A 17,499-nucleotide genomic window follows, 5' to 3' on the forward strand; every position below is an offset into this window, starting at 1 on the left:
ACACTCAAATTTATACAACTACAGAAGAGTAACTGAAGTTGACACTCTACTGTACAAAGTATAAAAGTTACTAAAAACTTCCCTAAAGCAGGTTCACCAAGGACTTCTATCAACATTTTATTAGCCTTCCCACTTTATATATCAATTAAGTAATACAACTATATATTTTTTATTTAGCAATTCAAGTCAAGAACACATGCTTCAGTTTTTCTTTAGCATTTTATTACAAAAGCTGCTGGGTCCAAGTTAGCAATGGAAATATGTTTCAGCTCATGTTTTACAAGCCCTATGAATATTACATCATAATGTACATTATCACAATAAAATGCTACCTAAAATTGTTTTAAATAATAAGTTCTCAATTAACAAAAACTCAAAGTCAGACTTAGATTATAAGACACTGACTTTTTTAAGGATAAGAACTACAAGCTTCATTCCTTTTGTTTTTTTGAGACAGGGTCTGGCTGTCACCCAGGCTGGAGTGCAATGGCACAACCCCAGCTCACTACAACCTCCGCCTCCCTCAAGCCATCCTTCCACCTCAGCCTCCTGAGTAGCTTGGGACTACAGACATGCGCCACACCCAGCTAATTTTTGTTTTGAGGAGACAGCGTTTTGCCATATTGCCCAGGTGGATCTCCAATTCCCAGACTCAAGTAATCCATCTGCCTCAGCCTCCCAAAGTGCTGGGATTACAGGCATGAGCCACAATGCCCAGCCTATCTTTTAAATATTTTTAATTCTAAGTATGGTTACTGCTTAACACTTTTCCTTTGGAGAGTATAGGAAAGGAGTAATACTGTACAGGCCTTAAAAAAACTATATTAATCAATTTTTAAAAATTACTTCAAGTGTTATTTTGATAGCTTTTTAGAATTTATACTGTCTTGATTCACCTTGACAATAAAATTATCTATGCTTTTTTATTTCAAATAAGTGATTATCAAATAAGCAGAAGATATCTTATTTACATACCATAAAATTCTGCTGTAGGGGAGACCAAGAATACATTATGGGTACTGAAGCAACTGCATTCAGAGTCTTTAATGGGATGACTTGTGTTGGAAAATCCAAGTCACTGGTCACCGAACACTAAAACAGAAAAAATAAAATTGACTCTTAAGAATAAAAGGACAACCTTAAGCTGTAGCCATCATATTGTAAAGAGATGCTGCCTACCTAAATATTTAATTTTGAAAAAAAAGTCCTTACCTAGGACAGTAAAGTGGTCATATAACCCAAATAGGATTCTCTCTTCTCTCTTTTACTTAGGGTGCAAAAATGCTTCAAATTTTCCAAATTTTCAAAACCTCCAACCCTTCCCATACTTACCAATATCAGTAAGAATCAAAAACTGTACTTATGTGAGACTCAGCAATCTGATTAACTGCTCCATGCTTTTGCTACACATTTATTTCCTAGCTCATCCTTCATTTCTCTTACATTCCAACCACACAGAATAGTAATATATATACCAAATAAGCCACTTAAGTCTTACTTAACAAGAATAAGAAAACTTGTTAGGTTAATCTTCCTTATCTTTATCTTCCTTTTTTAAAATCTAAGTGTCAACTGCTGATATTATCAGATGATACATAAATATTAAGGGTAATGGGTTTGTGTTTCAGTCACAACAAAGTAAATTCAAATCTATTCTGCAAAGCTGTAATCTCTGAATTAACATTAGCTAATTACTAAGTACTTTCTATGTGCTAGGCTATTTTAAACACATTACATGTCTTCTATTTAATCCTCATTATAACAGTGTAAGATGGGTACTATTCTTAGCCCCCATTTTATAGGTGAGAAAACTATAGAAAAGAAAGGATAAGTAGCTTGCCCAAGGTTGCGCATGGTTCTCGGGCTAGAATGTAAACTCCAAAAGCCTGACTCTGGAGCCCCTGCTCTGCCCGCTCCTTATATTGCCATGATACCATATTGCGAAAATGTGTCAGTGCACATAGTCCCTTGAAACACCATATTTCATACAATCTATGATGACAGCAATTTCAAGGTACATCATTATCTTCTGTATCACTAAGAAAAAATGCTGCCAACTAAACAAAGATATAATCCGTTCTTATCACAGTGATTCTAAGATGCACGTTGGTTTCCAATGTTAAAATGTGAAAAATTTTGCATCTTTGATTCTCTGAAATATGGTAAAACTCTGTGCCCAAATAACCACAGCACTTTCCACCCTGTCTACGAATCTGAGATTCCTTAAAGGGTACTACTGCCCAGGTGTAAGTCCTCCAGAGCCTTCTAAAAAATATCCTAGACATACATTCAAAATCCACAATCAATGAAAATAGAGCAAAAAAGAAGTGTAGTAAAATGAAACCAAAAAATCATATATATATATATATACACACACATACATATTAAATGTTTAAATTTTTTATTTAAAATGTCTTAAAAATAGCAGAACTAGGTGTGGTGAAATTCAGAGTAGAAATCTGGCATATGGGCCACACCCGACCCTCAGCACTGGGTTGCATCAGGCCAGTGGGATAATCTCTCAATCATCACAGTCACTGCAGCACAAAAATAATTCCTTCCTTAGTGGAAGTAAAGGTTTAAAGATGGAGTAGTTAGGAAGAACTGTGACAGTGATTCGTCTATTAATTTGCTTTCCAAAAAGGCAAAGATAAAGATAATAATACTAATAAGGCTCATAACTCAAGTAAACAAGAAGGTGTAAACAGTTTACTAACACTCCAGAGCCCACAATCTTTCCCCTTCCTGCTATTTGGCCTCTGATACAATCCTTCATCCATCCGTCCGATAATCCAATAAAAGCAACAGTTAACATTTATTGAGCACGTACTATGTTGCAGGCACTGTGCTAAGTGCTTATATACATTATCTTAATTATTCCTCATTACAACCTTATGGTGTAGTTTTAGCATCAAAACTTCACAAATGAGGACACTGAGGTTCAGAGAAGGTTTATAATTTGTCTAGTCAGAAAGGTAGCAAATTACAAAACCAGGATTAAAACCTGGATTTAAAGTCTGACTGCAACACCCGTGAGCTTAATTAATTACTGCACTGTAGTTCTTGCTCTTGCAATGCTCATGAGGTAAAATAACAATTACAGCCATGCAGAGACATGGCTGGGCACAGTGGCTCAAGCATATAATCTCAACACTTTGGCAGGCCAAGACGGGCAGATCACTTGAGCCCAGAAGTTCAAGACCAGCCTGGGCAACATGGGGAAACCCTGTCTCTACTAAAAACACACAAAAAATTAGCCCAGCAAGGTAGCACGTGCCTGTAGTCCCAGCTACTTGAGGGGCTGAGGTGGGAGGATCACTTGAGCCTGGGAGGCAAAGGCTGCAGTAAGCCGTGATCAGCACCACTGCACTCCAGCCTGGGTGACGGGAGACCTCGCCTCAAAAAAAAAAAAAAAAAAAAAAAAAAAAGAAAAAATAAAATAGAGACGTATGACAATGTAATAGGAGCATCTCCTCCAACAACAACTTATTAATACTACCAAGTCTTCTTTCCTTCTTTCCACTTAACTGGGTAAATTTAGGGATGGAGGTGCTTATAATTACTGATACTGATACTGATAGTATCAAATACTGTCCAGGGACTTAAAGTACAAAACAATTTTCATTTCTTAAAAAAAAAAAAAAATTCCGACTTTTTTTACATTTGGCAGGAATAAATTAATTCTGTGGCTTCTGAAGGAAGAAGTGGTTTTAAAGCTTAAGGGAGAGTGGGCTGCCTCTCCGACTCTGACTTATTCACCTGCTTTAACACCTAACTCCAAAGTCACACATAAGGGTTAGAGAATGAGTTTTCAACCACAACAAAGAAGGAGGATTGGCTTTGCTTCATCTATGGTTGCTCTAGTGATACAGCAAATACTCTACAAATTCTGAATGAAGTCGGCTGATTTTTCCCATTAACAGAAAGAACTTATGGAAGCACAGAAAATATTAAGGCACAGGCTGCAGCACTACGTACTACTTCCAGTCCCATACCTCTGTCATGCCCCAGTATCCCATCGCCTCAGTTCTGAGTCATGCGAGAGTCACTAAGAGACAAGAAATAAGCTCTCTGAGGGCAAAAGCAGCTAAGCCAAGTGTGGCTTCACCTCTGTCTTGAAACGATACTCAGCACAGTGTCTCAAAAAAACAGTAGGCACTCAAAAAATGTTTCTGGAATGAACAGACTACATTTGATGATTTTCTCTAATGGAGACTTCAATTTCTGCTTAAAGCTAAGAGTGCACCTATTTAGAAAACTGACCGTCTACCCCCACCTCATTGTATTTCTAGTATCTCTAGAAACCTATCCCATTCTTTAACTATTAACCGTAACTAATAACCATATTCCTTTCATTTATGAAATATTCAAATGCAAAAGCATTTGTTGGTGAAAACAAACGTGGGATTCTTATTTATTGACTTACAGAAAAATTACTCAAAAATCCCAGTTACTTACCAGCAACTTATTTTTCTTTGAAAATGTATCATCCTTGACAGTTTACATAATTAAGTCTCATGTCACTCAGAGTAGTGAAAAGAATTTTTACCTCATGGGTCTCCACATTTCACCTGGTCAGAGCCATGTGTCCTGGACTCAGGAACTTACTAGGAGACCTTTATCAACAAATTAGATTCTCTAATTCCAGGTCCAACTTGAGGATCACACAAGGAAGTCAGACATGATTCATCATCAATGGTTTAAAAAAAAAGGGGGGTGGGGGGGACTAGATTCATTACCAAGGATGCTACATTTTCAGAGAAACACAGCTTACTGGTAAGTAACCAGGTTCCTCTGAGGATGGATAGACTTACATCAACCAGCTGGTACAATAGGCGACTGTGTGGCTGGACCACTGGGAGCTGGAGAGGGAAGTCAAGCCAAAAATAGTAGTTGTAGGAGTACACAACCAAACTGAGACTCTTGGCAGAAGGCTGGTTCCAAGTAAAAACTGTGTTATGGAAAATCGTAGAGGGAAGAGCAGGTGAATGGCCTGCAGGGAAGGGAAAGAAATTAAAACACCCTACTATGTGCCAATCACTGTGCTAGAGACTTCACCAAAGTTAGCTTCTTTAAATTTCACAACTACCCTGTGAGGTAGGTATGACTCCCCATTTTACAGCAGGACATCCCAAAGACAACAGCCATGGCCGTCCTGCCTCTGAATAATCTTTAACATGAGAAGGGCTAAGTCCAACTTCCATATAGTAGGGGAAAATATACAATCAATTAGCCAAGTAAAAAATATTCTCAGATACTGGTTGGTCATTTATTTCATGCCAGAGACACAGTAAACTGTTGACATTGTCTAACATCCTGTAGCCTTTCCATGTGACAACAGCGAGGAAGGTGCAGGAAGGTCGCAACTCCAGGAGAGGAAGAGTCAGAAGAAAGCATCAGCTGTCACCAAGTCTAGAGAAAAGCTGAGGGTGATTTCTGAAACTACCCTATATTCTGCAGGATTTGAGGAAAGAAAAGATAACACGCCCAAGTTTTAAATTAGCTAGCCCTTCTGGTGAAAATGACTGTGTATATAATTTAAGTTCAGGCTACTTTTATGCAAAGTAAGTACTGAAGAAAAACTGCAATGAGATAAATAGCAAATTTGGATAAAGTAAAGAGAAGCTCAATAATGGAAGTGAATTCATAATCAGGTTGAGAAGGCAAAATAGGAGAAGGGAGATTGAAGACGACACTTGAAAAGAAATGAGTCGCTCCAACAGGAGAGAGGCAGAAATAAAAACGGAAGAAAAAACCCTGTTAAGATATCGACACAGATGTATTTAATGAAAGCAACTAATCAAGTGTTGGAGTTAAGGAATGAAAAAGAGTAATTCATATCAGATTGTAAATTATTTCAGTTTGTGTTGTTCAATATTTGTTACAGACCAATTCCAGATTGGGTGAAGAACCTCTACCCTACAACACAAGGGTATTTGCTTCTCAGTTCACTTTTATCCTGTAAGTACGGTTTCTACATTCCAAAGGGCGGGGAATGATAACGCAGCATTTAACATAGGACATTTGGAATACAGTATCAGGAAGTTTAGACTCCTTTTTTTTTTTTTTTTTTTTTTTTTTTTTGAGACAGGGTCTAGCTCTGTTGCCAAGGTTAGAGTGCAGTGGTGCAATCATGGCTCACTGCAGCCTCAAACTCCTGGGCTCAAGTGATTATCTCACCTCAGCCTCCCTAGTAGCTGGGACTACAAGTACATGTCACCATATCTGGCTCATTTTTTTATTTTTTATTGAGATGGGATCTCACTATGTTGCTCAGGCTGGGAGGAAATTTAGATCCTTAAAGCTCTTCCTTGCATCCTACCTTCAGTAGCCGGGCCCTGAATGAAAGGAATCACAAACATGCAAACCTAGTTAATCCTAGGTTAAAATCCTGACGGGCTGTTAAGGTAAATCATTCCCTCATCTGCAGCTTTGCGGAAAAACTCCAGTTTTGCTAAGTACTGAAGATCAGAAATAGAATAATCATCACAGGATGTAAGCACTCAAAAAAGTACATGAAGCAGGTAACAACAGTGATGTTCATCCATCACATGTAAACTCAAATTTCTAATTCAGTAACAGTCCTGTGAGTGGAAAACAGAACAATTTCTGTCACTGGGGGAAAAAAACAACTAAAATGGAACAGAGAGTATTATATAAATCTATAGTTTATATAGGCTGTGGCAGTAAAATTGTTTTGAAACCTTGCTTAAATCAGTGGATCTGGGTTTAATACGACAAAGTAGTAGAGGTTCAAGTTCAAGTGAGTGGGCAAGACCAGGCGCAGTGGCTCAGGCCTGTAATCCCAACACTGTGGGAGGCCAAGGTGGGCGGATCACTTGAGGTCAGGAGTTCAAGACCAGTCTGGCCAACATGGTGAAACCTTGTTTTTACTAAAAATACAAAAATTAGCCAGGTGTGGTGGTGCATGCCTGTAGTCCCAGCTGCTCTGGAGGCTGAGGCGCAAGAATAGCTTGAACCCAGAAGGCAGAGGTTGAGGTGAGCACTCCAGCATGGGTAACAGAGCAAAATTCTGTGAGAAAAGAATGAAAGAAAGAAAAGAAAGAAAAGAAAAGAAAAGAAAAGAAAAGAAAAGAAAAGAAAAGAAAAGAAAAGAAAGAAAGAAAGAAAGAAAGAGAAAGAAAGAAAGAAAGAAAGAAAGAAAGAAAGAAAGAAAAGAAAAGAAAAGAAAGGAAGGGAAAGAAAAATAAAGAAAGAAAGAAAGAGAGAGAGAGAGAGAAAGAAAGAAAGAAGGATAGACAGAAAGAAAGGGAAAGAAAAGGAAAGAAAGAGAAAGAAAAAGAAAGAAAAGAAAAGAGAAAGAGAAAAGAAAAGAAAGAAAGAAAGAAAAAGAAAAAAGAAAAGAAAAAAAGGAGTGAGCAAGATGGCATAGGCTGTGGTTTCTGAAGGGAAACACTTCAGGTCTTGCTCGAGTGGTAGAACTGCCCAGGGAACCACCAACCAAGAAGGCTGATTCTGCTGATCTTCGAAAAGTTTACAACTGCCCCTCACTATTCACTAATCACTCAGTAAATAGTGTTGAAACAACCAGGAAACTAAAAAGAACAAAATTAAAAACCAAATCCCCCACTCATTCTTTACACCAAAGGAAATTCCTGATGGGTTAAATGATATTAGAATATAAAAATGAAAACAGAGAACTAAAGGAAAGATAGGTAGATAATTTATAATCCTGAAGTGAAGAAAGACTTTTGGAACCTTTAAGACAAAAATTAAAAGAAAAAGAACTGTATAACCAAGATATACCAGAAATAACATCAAAATGGGGGGAAAAATCTGCAAAACATACGACAAAAAAACTATTTTTTTTTGTTTTTTTTTGTTTTTTGAGATTGAATCTCGTGATCTCGGCTCACTGAAACCTCCGCCTCCTCGGTTCAAGGCATTCTCCTGCCTCAGCCTCCCAAGTAGCTGGGACTATAGGCACACGCCACCACACTCAGCTAATTTTTTTGTATTTTTAGTAAAGATGGGCTTTCACCATGTTGGTCAGGCTGGTCTAGAATTCCTGATCTCAAATGGTCTGCCCACCTTGGCCTCCCAAAGTGCTGGGATTACAGGCGTGAGCCACTGCACCCAGCCAAAACTAGTATTTGTAATATACAAAAAGTCCTTATGAATCATAAGAAAAGCCCAACCTAATTGTACAAGATCCAACACTGTAACAGCCAATTCACAAAAGAAATATAAACAAACAGTAACTGACATTTAACTTCACTGAATAATTAAGACATGGTATAACCAATTCTAACAATGTTTTACCTATTGGACTGAAGATTAAGATTGGTAAGATTGTGTTGAAAATACAGGTAAACAGACATTCCATAAACAGCTGGTGGGGGTGTAATGTAAAACTTTTGAGGGTGCACTTGGTAATACCTGCTAAATTTTTAAATATGCATATCCTCTTGATCTAATAATTCTATTTCTAGGAACTTCTACAGAATTACTCAAAAGATGCAAGGATGTATATGAAGTTCAGTACAGCACTGATTGCAAAAGTAAAAATTAAAAATCTAAATGTCCATCAAGAATGGGGCAATAAGTTATGGTATATCCATAATGTCAAACACTACACATTTTTTAAAAGAATGAAAATTTGGACAGAGGTTGTAAAGTGATGGCCCAAAATGGAAAGGATGTGTATCTGGCCAATAATTTTTAAAAATAAATTATTAACCTTCTAGTATATATAAAAAATGAAATCTGAAAGAATAAAAGCCAGAGCAGTTGGACTACAGGGATTTTTGCTTTCTGTTTTACCTATTTCTGTGTTATCTAAATTTTTACAATAATCATTTTACAATGATCTGTTCAGTGGAGAGAAAAAGATAAAACTTTTAAACTAGTTTCATTAGCCCAACAGGTAGTCACATTAGCTAGTATAAAACTGCCTTGTTGGGTAGCTTGTGAAATCTGCCCAGCCTTCCCAAAATGTTACTCAAATGATATTCTTTTATAAAATCTGCTAAGAGAAGGTAAGACAGAATCCTAAGGAGTAAATTTAAGTCAATCCCTATTATAAAGCTAAATTATGGCAAAAGTCCTCAGTCTAATGCAATTTTCTTGTTTCTTCAGAGAATAAAACAATTTCTAACATTCCAGATTAACCAAGCATTTTTGTTTGTTTGGATTTGTTGTTTTATTTTTAAATAGTTGTCAGAACTCGGTTTTGCATTTGGGGAAGATACATAACCTTTATAACAATAATTTATAAAACACAAACTATATATACAATATTCTAGGAGAAAAACTACAAATAAAAAGCAACTTCTGCTAGTTTTATTAGTTGCCTAAATGTGACTTTTTAAAATTCACCTTTTAAACTGAAGATATATAATCAAATTTAAAATATAAACATAATAAATGACATGTATTTAATATATGATGCTATATAAACTCAAATATCACAAACGACCTTTCTTTTTTTTAAAGCTAACCCTTTGGAAAAGCATAAAATGCTTATATTAGTTTCTGTTCAAAAGGAAAAAAAAAATCCTTATATGATCATTTAAGAAATGTTACATCTATTTCAGCCTAAATAAAGCAAAGGCTGCATGGATTTACAAGTTATACAGGTGGGAACGACTGACAGTTAACCTAACAAGACTCAAGTCTCCAAGTAAATACCAATAATAGTTAAGAGAGGCAAGGAGCCACAGAAAGCAACTCAGAGACCACTTCCTTGAGGCAATAAGAATGAGTGTATATGTTCAGACTAAGAGTAAGACAGACACTTGAAGAGCCATCCACTTAATTCAAAGAAAAGTGACCAGCTTTCTGCCATATTTGCTCAAAAGGCTCATGAGAATCTAAACTTATAGGGCCTATAATCCTGAAATGTATAAAGAAACCATGTTACTACACTCAAAGAATGTATCTGAGTAAAGTACACTAAATTATACATGAAATACACTAGGATATTATTTTTTCTTTGTAAACAGTAACTAAATTTTCATTTACAATTAACTGAAGGAACTTCATCACTAAATCAATAAAAAATGCAATCAAGTGTTTACATGTAAACCAGGTATTTTTCTTCTCCTTCAACAAAAATGTTAAGTCCAAACTGCCAACATACAAAATAATTTACACATTATTTTGATAGAAGCTTCTCCCCCCAAAAAAAATCTGCTAATATCAAATGCTAAGGAATGAACTTACAATCATTTCAAATATTACTACGAAGTGCAAATCTGTAACTATTTAGAAGTCCAAAAGTTTTTAAATTCTTCATATGAGGACCATGATCCCCTTCTGATGCTGCTTCTATTTTAGACATTCTGAAGCCCCAAGAATATACACCATATTCTCTCTTTTCATTAGTAAACAAGATACAGAACTCTTACAAGAACATCATATTCTCCTGGGAATCTAGAAATGTATATTGGCAAGATGGATTAAATTCCTAAACTAATCATACCATTTGCCCAGAAGACAGGCATTATCTAAGCAAACCTCTCTTCCAGTCATAACACATACAGTAGAAAACATTTTGATACGAAGTCAGTGGAGAAGTGTCTTGTGATTATCAGCAAGAAATGGGCAGATGTACGAAAAAGAAATACATTAATGAGAACCTCAAGAGTAACTCTTAAACCAGTTTCTTCATTAAAAACGGGAAAAGAGACACACTGAAGAACACAACTACCACTATGAAGACCTACAGAACATAGTTATTACTGGTTGACAAGATAAAGTTATGAAAGTCACCTAGAAACAATTTCTTGACGAACAGCAACATGTTATGGGAATAAAATGTACATCCCTCGACCTATATGCATTGATTAATAACAGTGTGAAGCTGGATGCTTCTTTAAAAGATTAACTTAAGAATAAAAGAAATAAATGTAAAACAGATACAGTCACTGTCTTCAAAAAGTCAGAAGTGTTTTTTAAAAGTAAACACATTCTGTATTAAAATTCTATGAAAAATAATGCTTAGGTTCTGTAATCTCAAAAACAACAAAAAAAAGAGTTGCCCCAAAGTATCTTAAAAACACATTAAGGGACGGGTATGGTGACTCACACCTGTAATCCCAGTACTTCGGGAGGCCAAGGCAGATGGATTGCTTGAGCCCAGGAGTTCAAGACCAGCCTGGAAAACATGGTGTGATCCTGTCTCTACAAAATAATACCAAAAAATCAGCCAGATGTGCTCGGTGGCTCACACTTGTAATCCCAGCACTTTGGGAGGCCAAGGTGGGTGGATCACCTGAGGTCAGGAGTTTGAGACCAGCCTGACCAAAATGATGAAACCCCATCTCTACTAAAAATACAAAAACTAGCCGGGCATGGTGGCATATGCCTGTAATCCCAGCTACTCAGGAGGCTGAGGCAGGAGAATCACTTGAACCTGGGAGGCAGAGATTGCGGTGAGCCGAGACTGCACCATTGCACTCCAGCCTGGGCAACAAGAACGAAACTCCGTCTCAAAAAAAAAAAAAAATTAGCCCGATGTGGTGGCGTGTGACTGTAGTCCTAGCTACTCAGGAGGCTGAGGTGAGAGGATCGCCTGAGCCCGGGAGGTCAAGGCTGCTGTGATTGTACCACTGCACTCCAGCCTAGGCAACAGAGCAAGACCCTGTCACAAAAACAAAACAAAACCACACACAGTAAGAAGATGTGGTCTTTGGGTTCAAATGCAGAGCAACCTGACCTGAAGTCAGCATCTAAAGCATTCACTTCAGTAAACTTTTGTCAGACATTCGTTACCAAAATAACTTGGAGAAAATCAGTCTTTTTCAAACTGAGTATATCCACTTCTACAACTACAAACGAGAGTTTAAGACCTGACAAAAGAACTAAAAATTGTCATTGATTTGTCATGCTGCAGAGGATTTAAGTTGAAGACACCAGCACTTACATATAATTAGCTTATAAAAAGAAAGCAGTTAATTAAAACAATGCTATAATGGCACTTCAAATGTTGAATGCTATAGACTTTACGTGTTTGAATCAATACTGCAGTCTGAAATTCTGCCAAGCCTACCACTAGGAAAGTCTTTGCCAAACAAGAATCACTTTTATTTTCTCCTGCCTGACCTACTTCAGACTAGAATCTTTCAAATATATAAAAGAAATAATATGTAGATGGAAATGCTTAAACGAAAGAAAAAATAAACAGGGATATATTCTCATCTCAAAAGTCAGGAGGTTGGACCATGAGACCACTACAGTCCTTTTTAGCCCTAAAGCTTTACGATTTATTGTGGTAACACCAAGAAGCTTATCACAAACGATATAAAAGTCAGTGGTGATGGTTTAAAAAGGGGGAAAGGGGAAATAATAGACGGATCATCTGAAGCAGGATCAGCTACCAACACTAGCAACAAAAAAAACAAATGACCTTAATCAGGTCAGAGTTCTATGCAACAAAAACTGAATTCCTAAGGCTGGGGATTATTTTCCTCCTTTTCCCCCATATTCTGTGAAAATGTTTATTCTCAATCTGTGTGTGTGCGTGGTACTGTGGAGGCACTAAGTTTAGAAAACAATTTTGTTTTATTAAAATGCTGATTTCTTCTCACAATTTTTCACATAAACTCACGAACATTATTATATTCAATGACTTGTCTCCATTTGACAAAATTAAAAGAAAATTTCAATTAGTAAATATCCACTTGAACAAACAATACTCTTAAATTTAATGCCAAATATACTATGAGCAATTCAAGTTGTATGTCAATAATGTACTTCACTAATATGTCATGTGTCTGAGCAAAGTGTGCTCTTCTGGGCCCACATCAGATCCTTAGAGCAGGCAAACTGACTAAATGCTTCTAAGGCTCAGTTTCCTTGCCTGGATTAAAAAAAAAAAGTGTAATACTCCTTCCTTATCATGAAGATTAAACGAGGTAATGTGTATAAAGTACCTAGCACAGTGACATAATTCATTATTGCTGTTGACTTTTATTATAAACCTAAGTTTGGCTTTAGTAGCATTCTGAGATTCATAATGGGTGGCAAAAATAAGTTTTCCATGTGAATCTACCTAATTTCTCCAAATTTCTATGATTTATTCCTCCAGAGAGAAAATGAGGTTTTTCTTTCAATTCAACATTTCTGAAAGGTCACCAGATAAAAACTTTCAAAACAATTACTTAAAAGCCCCATCCTTATTCCCTTTAAGAAGGTTCTGATGAGCATCGAAAAGAATCCCTTTCCCCCATGCCACTGACCTCTAACATCTAGGCGCTGGCCTGTACCAGATGAGGAGGAAAGTGTCAGTGTATAATCAATATTTATACAATTATAAGTCAGAGCTTTACAGAGGTGTCACCTAACATAATTGACTAAGAATAAATGACTAAGAATCATTCCAAGTGTCACCATCGAGACCACCAGAATATCACTGAAATCATCATTAGGATTATGTCTGTTGCTACTGGGATATCACTGACAAGTCTTTGAAGCTTGTATGTCACACAATCTCCAGAAGGCCTCATACAATAGCAAATTGTTGCTTGTTACAATAATGTTATATTAAAAATGGCTACTCGTTGAAAAATTATCTTAAAACAAATTCCATTGTTTAGGTGCTTCTCATATTTAGACATTCAGATAAACAATCTACTACATAGTGTAATTTTAATTCCAACTCACTCCGCTTTTGCTTCGACTCCCCTTTAAATATCCTATGCCATGTCTTTCTATACAACAAAAGCACTTAAAAACAGAAATGCCTAAGCTATTTAGGCTTTTGTCATTCTCTTCTCATCTTGCTGCAATCATGTTTTAACGGGATATTTAATTATAGATTCTACCATAGATTTACTGCCTTTCTTTGAAAATAGGAAACTCTTGGAGTAATTAAGAGCTACCTCGTTCAGAAAGTACTATAGAAAAAAGAAATTCCAATCTCTCAACACGAAATTCAAAAATTCTTATAGAGAGGCTTAGCCTCTGAACAAAACATATAATAAAAAGCTTTCTTGTCCATGAATATGAAAACATTTCTTACCACATGGCTAATTCAAATTGGGGTTACAACAGTGAGTCAGAAAACCTTGCTCTTAATAGTGATCTGATGAGGACATTAAAGAGTATTTGATTTAAAAGCTTTTTTTTTAAAATCAACATTCTTATAAAATCTAGGCATCTAACTAGTTCAAAGTATATTCCAAACACTTAGAACTCTGTTATAGGAATAGCTAATAGTGTGATCTACAGCAGCCATTAACAGTTGCACATTAAAAAGAAATAGCAATAAAAAGATGGACACCCTGAGGTCAGTGATTTCCTCCCAATAACCAAACAAATGTTTCAATAGCATAAACCAAAAGGTGATGATAATTACTACAACATGTTATGTTAACCAACCTCCCTAGTCCCGCGCAATGAGCTCACAGAAGTCAGGATGTGCACAGGCTGTATCCTTCGCTGTTTCCATTCTTGGTTTAAGATTTCCGTTCTTTCCAAAATTTTCTGACGATTGGAACTAAACATACTCTTTAAAAAAAAAAATGAAGGAGAGGAAAGGAGAAATTGTTCATTGTTAGAAAATGTATAACACCTCTAAAGCAGGTTAAAAATCTAGTGTATCCTCAAAAATATCAAGAACATTTTCTTAGGTGCATATAGATTTTACACTATAGTTTCCCATATTCAAATAATACAAAAACACCACATCTGTTATTTTATTGCAAGTGGTTAGAGAACAGGAAACGATTGCCATCCTTTCTTTGTGGACTTTGTGTGTGTGTGTGTGTGTGTGTGTGTGTGTGTGTGTGTGTATTTTTTTAAATCACAATGACTTTAGAAACATAAAATCATGAAACGCATCCTTTTATATTTAGGTCCTGCAGCTGCATATGCAAATAAAAGTATACTAAACAAAGACTGATTAATGTGCATGGTATAATGTTAAGACAGATCAAGAACCTAAGCTTCCAAGTATTCACTCATCTTATTGTAAATACAAACTTGGTTAGAATTATTTTAAATAAAAACTTATTGCACTTAGGAGGGGAAAAAAACCTATCCTTAATTGTATATTCATTTTCACAAAAGATAAAATTATACCTTTACTTCATCAGCTCGTCTGAACCTCTTGAGCTGTCTCAGTCGCATGTACTCTGATTTTACACGCTTCCGCCAACAAACTGGTCCCTTCTCAGATTTCTTCCCAGTCTGGCCCATGATTATTCTAAAAGCAATGGTTTCATATTAAAATCACTAATCTAACCAACCTGAATATGATCACCTGTGTTTTAATCCGCAGCAAACTAACAATCAGTGAAGAAATGACACATATTACACTGTTGGCATTTGCAGAAAGGTGCTCATTTGTGCTGCATGGTTAAATCCTTAAAACATTTCATTGAAAGTTTAAGTTAAACTTAAAATACACTTTTATTTACAAAAATTCTACACTAAATTGCAGCCATATTATAGGAACATGATCCCATTACTGTATCACAACCTAGTTCTTAACTCTATGAGATCCACATTTGTGGAAGGAAGAAAATATAAAGACATATCCTAAGTTTTTCATCATTACATTAGCTGTTACAGGAGCAAGGCATAATGGAATAATAATATAACTGAAAAAGGTAAATCCAAGAAGAAGTAAAACTTACAAACACTACTAAAAGTAGAAAACATATAGTTCACCATATAATAAAATGTACAAAGGTACTCTCTCCCCACACACTTAACCATGCACCTCTCCTTAAACACTGTGATAAAGTCTGTATTTTTGCCTCTTGTGCCACCTTTATTAACATGAGGGGTTTCTGCTATCAAGCGAAAAGAGGAATGCAGGAAATGCAAAGTAAATTCTTCTGCCTTATCTTTAGTTGCAGGCTCTCAGAACCAATTATGTTTAAATGCGGGGACAGCTTATAGTTCACCAGATGTCTAATTTATACTGCAGAGTCCTCACCTTAAATCTAAACAAGCGTCTTTTCCTAGAACATTTTCTCCTAAAGTATTAAAATCATACTGTACCTTCAAATTATTAGCAGGACATTCTCTGTCAGGCTATGCAAAGCTTTACAGGCCATAATAACAATTTGTGCTTTATCTTAAGAACAATGGGAAGCCACTTTTAGTGTTTTAAGTAAAAGGGTGTGCGGTGTGGGAGTAAACAAGTAACTGCAACCAGGTTAGATGCTGCTGCAGCACAGCATCCTGACAAGGGGTTGACAGAGGCTTCTACACCACACTGGCGATGACAGGGAAAAGTACATGAATTCAAGAGTTGCTTAGGCCAAAATTCTACCAAATGATGATTTAAATATGGAAAGTGAAGAAGAAGGTGACTTTCTGGCTTGAACAAATAAATGAGTAGGGCAGGCTTCATCTATTTGTTTACATAAAAACTTCATGCACAGAGAAAACTGCCTAAGAAGATTTAGAGTAACAGTCCTGAGGCCAATGGGTAACTTTCTACAGAAATACTCAACCACCAACAGATGACAGAGAAAGCAGGTGGCTGTTTACTCAGAGCTGTAATAAAGGGGCGAAGAAATTCATTTTCTCAAGCATGTAATAAATATTATGACCCAAGCAGTGTATACGAACTTGAATAAAATGAATATACAAATATTATTAAATCCTTGCCCCTATGGAGCTGATATTCTACCTAAGATAGAAGGAAAAATATAGTATGAGATAGACAGACATACTTCAGTATCCCTGGGGAATTGGTTCCAGGACACCCCTCGGATACCAAAATCCACAGATGCTCAAAAGTCCCTGATATAAAGTGGTGTAATATTTGCGTATCACCTATGCATAGCCTCCCATATACTTTTTTTTTTTACTTGGCTTCCTGGGATATGAGAGACTCCCATATACTTTAAATCACCTCTAGATTACTTATAATCCCTAATACAATGTAAATGCCATGTAAACAGTTGTTATATACTGTATTGTTTAGAAAATAATGACAAGGAAAACCGTACAGACATGTTCAATACAGATGCAACCATCTTTTATTATTTTCTGAATATTTTTTATCTGCAGCTGGTTGAATCCATGAATTCAGGATCCATGGATTTGGAACTCATGGATATGGAAGGCTGACTGTTTATACAAAAGCACTTTGGGAGAAAGAAAAGAATATTAGGAACTGCAGAAGGATGGCAGGAAAGGTAACAAGGAACTCAATCTTAAAAAGCTGAGCTGGATTTCAAAAGGCAAAGAAAGAACCTAAAGAAATCTTAGGTCTCAGCAAGAGAAAGCTGGACAGGGGGCAACTGAAGTCTGGCTGGCAGACATTTAACAAGAATGGACCTGGAGAGTGAAAGCCACAAATTAAAAGGACTGAGGACCTGAAGGGAATGAAGAGATAAGAATGGGCAGGAATTTGAGTATATTTGACATAAAGAAGGCTGATGAAATCACCAAGATAGAACTATTCCAAGTGAAAAGTTTCCAAGTGTGGCCTTGCCTGCGAGTTGCTAAAGTGGAGTAAAGCTGACAGTCACTCGGATTGAGAAGGCTAAACTCAAGATAACCTCAGCTTTGAGG

The 17,499-nt window shown here is 36.4% G+C and overlaps 1 protein-coding gene across 1 annotated transcript in view; it reads right to left on the bottom strand.

Moving 5' to 3' along the window:
* The window catches only part of EZH2 (enhancer of zeste 2 polycomb repressive complex 2 subunit), a 39,219-nt gene extending 24,054 nt beyond the window's left edge, over positions 1 to 15,165 (bottom strand). The window contains exons 1-3 of the mRNA XM_030826097.1: positions 15,046 to 15,165; positions 14,344 to 14,472; positions 976 to 1,092 (exon numbers count right to left, since the gene is read on the bottom strand). Of these exons, the coding sequence (XP_030681957.1) occupies positions 976 to 1,092; positions 14,344 to 14,472; positions 15,046 to 15,162 (363 nt within the window). The 5' untranslated portion in view covers positions 15,163 to 15,165. The remainder of the gene's footprint in view (positions 1 to 975; positions 1,093 to 14,343; positions 14,473 to 15,045) is intronic.
* Positions 15,166 to 17,499: the final 2,334 nt, after the last annotated feature.

This window comes from Nomascus leucogenys, chromosome 13, assembly GCF_006542625.1.
Source record: "Nomascus leucogenys isolate Asia chromosome 13, Asia_NLE_v1, whole genome shotgun sequence".
NCBI classification, from domain to species: Eukaryota; Metazoa; Chordata; class Mammalia; order Primates; family Hylobatidae; genus Nomascus; species Nomascus leucogenys.